The 7031-nt window shown below is 42.1% G+C and overlaps 1 protein-coding gene across 1 annotated transcript; it reads left to right on the top strand.

Moving 5' to 3' along the window:
• The first annotated feature begins 499 nt into the window (after window positions 1-499).
• LOC102822397 (putative methyl-CpG-binding domain protein 3-like 3-like) lies at window positions 500-1120 on the top strand. Its single transcript, XM_006839355.1, has one exon. The coding sequence runs from the start codon at window positions 500-502 to the stop codon at window positions 1118-1120; it is 621 nt and encodes a 206-aa protein (XP_006839418.1).
• Window positions 1121-7031: the final 5911 nt, after the last annotated feature.

Genomic DNA, 7031 nt, shown 5'->3' with positions numbered 1-7031 from the left:
AGAAGCAGCATGTCTTTTGGCTAACTCACCTATAGCTCTTCTTGCATGAATAGTTTGCTCAAGTTCTTGGATGTCTTACACTTTTCTGAAGTAACGAAAAAGTGTAAGAGGGCTTCTGGTTCATGTTAAAAAAAGGAACAGCAGAACATACCTCTCTTCCTTTCTTGAAATAACAAATGGAAGACTATCCAGGACTCCTGGTGTGGCAATGTGGGTGGACTGCAAAGTCAGTTTGAACTGCAAGGTTGGTAGTTCAAGCTCACCAGCTGCTCCTCAGAAACCATACACAGGTTCGCTATGGGTCAGAACTGACTCAACGGCACTTAACAACAACATATTTATTTATAGTAAGAATATATGCATTATAGACTACACAGATGAGAAAAAGCTTCCAGACTGATCTCTGAACTACAGATTTGGGACCGGCCAGCCTCCACCATTTTGAAGAAACAAGCCCTCTGCATCTCAAGAGTGTAGTCAGCAGAACATTTCTGAGAACATGGATGAACGTGCATCGACCTGCTCTCCTAGGCAGACCTTTCTGGGGAAGCTCAAGAGAAACATGATGGTTCAAACGTCAAAGAGGAAGCGTAAGCATGAAACTGAGGCCAGGAGGAAATTTGGTGCTAGTTCTAAAATCCCCATAAGGTTGACCAGCTGTATTTTCCAGAGGCCAGTTAGCAGAATCATTTCCCACCCAGGCAATGGGGTCCGATGCAATCAATGGGAGGCGAAGTTGAAGAAGTGCCAACAGGTGTGCGCATACAGGCGACTGCAAGGACTCCAGGCCTGCAGCACTACCGGAGAGCTGTTCAGTACTTTGGACTTCTTAGATGCATCACAAATAATTGCACCAGGTGGTCCAGTTAATGATGTAGGTCCATTAACCTACACGGAACCCACTCCAGTCCAGTACTCTAATGTGGCAGAGATCATCCCAGGTGTGGGCATGTGTCTCTCACATATTCTCAGTGGGCAATTGGTAACTCCTGTAGATATCAGGAGACAGACACAGAAAGTGAAGAAAGCAAGGGAGAGACTGGCTCTGGCCTTGAGGGCAGACAGACTTGCCAGGGAGGCAGAGAGAGCGAGGAGTCAAGAGGGACGTCCTGAAAACTAGATGAAAAAACTGAAGGGAAGGCAGAAGAAACTGAATGCTGTGGCATTTGAGAAACAGCCCTGAGGTTTACTAGCATCTCTTTTTTCATGTCACCCCTGCTTTTTTTATGTTTTGAATCACTATGCTATGTTTACTCTCAAATGGTTCTTTATTAATCTCCTTGGAGAGACACAGGGTATGAAGAATAGATACTCTGTATAGATTGTATTGTGGATGGGAAACTGGATTCCATTGCATAAGAAAGGAGCTTTTTAATTTCCATTATATACCATGAATATACCAATTTCTATATACCCTGGCATTTATTCATTTTTTATGTTAAAATCTAAAGGAGTATAGGTATCATCTTGTAGTTTGCTTTATCGAGCTTCACATGTTTTTTTGTTTTTTTTTAAACAAATTAAAGGTTTGTAACAACAACAAAAAAGAATATATGCATTATAAAAATATAAAAATAAGACTAAATCCATAGCAGCTGAGGATAAAAAGGGAAGCTGCCATCAGAAAGAATTTGTCGGGGAGCAAAAAAAAAGTCACCAGCACTGAATGATGGCCATACTAACCACGTAGAGGAACCTTCTACTCAAGTTAAGTAAAAGAAGGACCTGCTAAATGCTGAGTGTGCCCAATATGACCCTGGAGGACACAGACTCAAATTCAGAGACAGTGGAAACTGGATGTGGAATTGAAGTGTACAAGGGATTATCAGAAGAAATAATTAAAGGTCTGGGGAAAAGTTGCCTCCTCCAGTAGTCTCAAAGGGTTAAGCTGTGAGACAACGCTCTATAAAATAAAGTGGCCACCAACAGAGGTGTTAGGATAAAGAAAAAGAAATACCATCACCAACGACTATGAACCCTAGAAGAACTGCCTTAGCAGGACCAGGGCTTCTACTCTATGAATTTACTCCTGGAAGAACATCTCCACTTGTACTGTGGGAATACACTGCAGTTACCACTCTGATCAAAAACTAGGATTCTCAACACTGGGTGCAAATCAAAATCATCTAGAGAATTTTTTTTAAAAAGTTCCAGTTGCCTGAATCACACCAATCCAACTGATTCAGCATTTAAAGAGGGAACAGCAGTCGAAACATTTGTATTTAAATGCTTCCTAAGTAACTTAATGTACATTTAGGGTTGAACTGAGAAGACAATGAATTGGTACTCTCCTAAAACAATATTTAAACAATCTCATTACTAACAAATTATAACTAGCAAATGGAACATATGAATCATTAAAGGGAAAAAGTTTTTAAATAACAAAAACATATTATAACACAAGCTAAAAACTGAAAACAAAAGAAAAAGAAAATCAGATGAAAGAAAGATGAAACATATCAGAGCATTGTTGTTGTTGTTGTTAAGTGCTGTCGAGTCGGTTCGGACCCATAGCGACCCTGTACAAGGTTTCCGAGGGTGTAAATCCTTACAGGAGTAGAAAGCCTCATCTTTCTCCCGCGGAGCGGCTGGTAGTTTCGAACCGCTGACCTTAAGGTTCGCAGCCCGATTCGTAACCACTACGCTACCAGAGCTCCTTAGCAATTATAAATCAGAATGGGTCAAGTTCTTCCTGGAAGCTCATAATCTAACGTATGAAGACAAAACCAAAAAAAACTAAGTAAACCAATTGTGACTGACTTATTTCACTCAACATGTTTTCAAGGGTAACCCATATTATAGCATGTATCAGAACTTCATTTTTCCTTAGAGAAGAGTAATACTCCGTGCATGTATATATTACACTTTGTTTATTCAATTCCAACCAGGACTCAGTTCAGAACAGTGCTTCTCTGCAGAATGACACATGCAAAAATCACAGAAAAAAATCTTGGGAGGAAAGCAGATGAGATGAGAATTAAAAGGGACAAACTTTTTATTCTCTATAAACTGGGTTTATTTAAATATATATATATTACAAGTATATGTCCATGTACTGCTTATATAATTTTAAAGTGGGAAAAACAAATCTTCTACTCAATAAATAGAAATGTTTTTTATAATAGAAATGTTTCTCCAGAGTGATGAGATAATTTCATTTGCTTCAAAATGTTATGATTAATGAATAAGAATACTTATTATTTTAAAAGGAATACACCCATTAAACATCAGATTTATTTGGTATAGAAATCTGAGCAGCGAGCATGTGATCTTAGAAGCCTACTCTCAAACTCATTACTTTTTCTCACTGCTCTTACCTGTTACAAATACTTCAAATCCCACCTTACATGCAAAAAATCCCAAAGTCAGTTTTTTCTCAGCCACAGAGCCAACTGCCAATGAACATCTACTCCTGAATGGCCCACTGCCCTCAGGCTCAACATGTTCCAAAGGAAGTAAACATCTATGTCCCTCATTTTCTATTTTCCCCATCTCATCATGTACCCAATTGCCTAGCTCTTCTTCCTACCCTTATCTCCCACTTCTGGGCAATATCCAAGACTTGTCAGTTCTCCTTCTCCTAAATCAGCTTTCAATTGGTTTACTGCACATCACATTGTATCTTTTTCAAAGGACTGTTCCAACTCACTAAGACTGCAGCCTCCAACCTCTCTCTCCACAATCCATCCTCCATATTGTTCCAAACTTTTCTCACTGCAAATCTTGGTGGTAAGTCTCCTGTTGGGAGGATGTTGGAAGCCTTTCCTCACTCTCCATTATCATGCTACGATCTGAGTCTAGGCCTTGCTCACCTCTCCAGGCTGTCTCTCATCAATCTAAACTCCCCCAGGGGTCAACCCATCCCAAACATTTCAAGCCCTTGTCATACTAAATCATTTCAAGGTCCTCCTGCAAGTAAGTATTCTCTTGCCCCAAGGTGTTTTCCCCTTTACTGTTTGGTTCAGTAAACAATCTTGTAAATTTTTCCATAATCTCTCACCCTTTCTTTAATCTCTTCCTAGTCCTTTAGGTTTTAGTTTAGATACTTAATCCAATTAGATTTCCCTTGCCTTTTTTGCTTCCTCCCACCCCCAAATACTGGTTGGTTGCCCACCACTGCTAATCATCCTGTTCTTAACCTTCTTATAGAACCTAAAATGACTACCAAATTAATTTCTTTTTACTCCTTCTATATCCTCAGTAGACTGCAAATTACATGAGGCCAAGGGCCATTATCTGCCACATTCACTACTCAATCTCTAGAACATGTCAAGTATTTGCATCAATAAATACTAATTATAAGAATGCCAGTGTACCAAATAAACATTTATTTTCCTACTATTGTTGTTAAGTGCCACTGGGCTGGTTTCAACTCATAGCAACTCTGTATGGAGTTTACAAGATTATAAATTTTCGTGGGATTAGAAAGTCATCTTTCGCCCACAGAGCAGTTGGCAGGCTCCAACTGCCGGCCTTATGGTTCAAAGTCCAGTGCTTATCCTACAGAGCAACCATGCTCCCTTTATTTTCTTATACCATCCCAATAGAGCCCTGACCTTTTGGAGACTAAATGCTCAGACTTGAGAAGAAGAAATACTATAGTTGGTGTCAGGTGGCCTGCCTTCTAGATGTTGTTAATCACCATCTTCAAGACATCAGACAAGTCAATCTCACTAGGTCTCACTGCCCTTGTTTATAAAATCAAGGAGACAAACGAGCTCATTAATAGTCCTTATACTTGTAAAATTCCATAATTCTAAATGAAGGCCTCATGCACTTAAACTGTGTCCAACAGCACCCAAATTTAAATGACTTCCAGTAATTTCAACTGTTTAATTATTTTACTGAAATAAAGCAATCCTATTAGGTATAAGAAGACAGAATAGTGCAGTGGTTGGTTAGAGGATAGGTTCTAGAGTCAGACTATCCTGCTTTCATATTTCGGCCATATTACTCACTAGTTGGCATTATCCTGACTGTGATAGTTACAAAGTAGTGTAATATTCATTAAGAAAGGTGCTCTGGTAGCATAGTGGTTAAGAATCAGGCTGCGAACCTTAAGGTCAGCAGTTCGAAATTACCAGCTGTTCCATGGGAGAAAGATGAGGCTTTCTACTCCCGTAAAGATTTACAGCCTCATTTCAACTTCCGGTGCTTCCCTGACCAGGCAGCTCAGGTAGGGCAGTCTCGGGGAAAAGGGGTGGAATCGCACATAAGAAACCTCTGTCTAGCAGACAGACAGCCTTTGAACAAACATAAGATCTTATATTTCAACATTCTGAACTCGTTTTTTTTAAAAGATCAAATTGCTGAGGAATTATAGGCATTTTAAGCTTTTGCCTGCCTGCACGTGACTCCCGCTTCTGTGCTGGTGAGTGCCTCTGCCCCCTGAAGACCCTGGAATGCAGGGCTAGAGCAACCCCACTTAGAAGGCTGCATTTCCAGAGAAAAGGAAGCATAACTAACAAAGCTGAACAAATAGAGAGGGATATTGGCGCAGATATCATGAAATTCGGGGTGCCCACGGTACAGAGAGACTGATAGAGGCATTTTTTACGTCATCAAATACGGACACTACCTCCCTGCAGCCACTACCCCCAGCCCTCTACTGCCCAGGCCTAGACCAGCCCTCTGCCAAGCCGCAGAGGCACAGGAACGCCCAAGGCACAGGCCCACCCACTGAGGCCAAGGCCATCCCAAGGCCAAGACACTCCAACTAAGGCCAAGGCCTGGCCTGAGGCCCAACCCGCCCACAGACTGGTCACAAAGGCCCAGGCCCAACCAAGGTCCAACCCGCCACATAGCCAGGTTGCTGAGGCCCAGGATCCCGGAGGCCCAACCTGCTGAGTATCCCTGTCGCCAAGGCCCAGTGCCCCTGAGACCCAACCCGTCCTCAGCCCAGTCCCCAATCCACAGGCCCCGAGGCCCAATCCGCCCAACCCACCCACTGAGGCCCAAGCCGTCTGATGTCCAGCTGCTGATACCCAGGCCCCCTGAGGCCCAAACCGCCCACCCAAGGCCCAAACCACCAGCCCGTGGCCTAACCCTCCTGCAGCCCGGTCACTGATGCCCAGGTCCCCAGAGGCCCAAACGGCCCACCCTAGGCTCAACCCACCTGCCCGAGGCCCAAACGGCCCGCCGCCGAGGCCCAGGCCCAGGCCCAACTGAGACCCAAAAAAGTTACTCTGAGTTAAGCAATAAGAGTGAAAACGGAAGACCACATCCTGATCACATCTTCCTGGAGGTAATCAGAAAACATAAAAAATTACCAAAACGCATACTTAATTAATTATTAGGGCGACAGATAAACATTAAACATGTCCAAGAAGCAAAAGCAGATGTCCATATCGGCACATGTCCAGAAAAAAGATAAAATATCTGAGACAAATGAACCAGAAGTAGACCTTCTCTCCATGCTGGAAGGAAGGCAGGCTTTGGAGATACCTGAGAAAGAATTCAGAAAAATGATTATACAATGTCTCAAAACACTTTACAATGGAGTTGAGAAAAATAAGGAAGAAGTCAGAAAAGCACTACAGGAACAATCAAACAAAATAGATACAGCATTGTAACAATCCAAAACCTTCAGAAAGAGGTTCAAACAATCAACAACAAAATGGCAGAAATGGAAAACTCCCTGAAAGGGCAGAGGAGTAGAATAGATGAGATGAAAGGAAGAATCAGTGAGCTGGAAGACAAGTCTCTCAATTCCACTAAGATAGAAGAATAAACCCAAAAAAGGGTAAAAAATTCAGACGAAGGTCTAAGATTCATGTTGGACAACATGAAGAGGAATAACCTAAGAATTATTGGCATTCCAGAACAAAATGAGTCACACAAGTCCACAGAGGAAATAGTCGAAGAACTACTGGAAGGAAACTTCTCTAACATCCTCAAGGGCGAAAAGACAGAAATTCAAGAAGCCCAACAAAGTCCAGGATGGGTGGACCCCAAAAGAAAATCATATCATAGTCAAGCTCTCCAAACTCAAAGACAAGGAGACACTCCTGAAAGCAGCAAGAGAAAACAGA

This window comes from Chrysochloris asiatica, unplaced genomic scaffold (genome assembly GCF_000296735.1).
Source record: "Chrysochloris asiatica unplaced genomic scaffold, ChrAsi1.0 scaffold00023, whole genome shotgun sequence".
In the NCBI taxonomy this organism is placed as follows: domain Eukaryota; kingdom Metazoa; phylum Chordata; class Mammalia; order Afrosoricida; family Chrysochloridae; genus Chrysochloris; species Chrysochloris asiatica.
The sequence above is the reverse complement of the archived record's forward strand: the minus strand, read 5'-3'. Positions and strand labels throughout refer to the sequence as shown.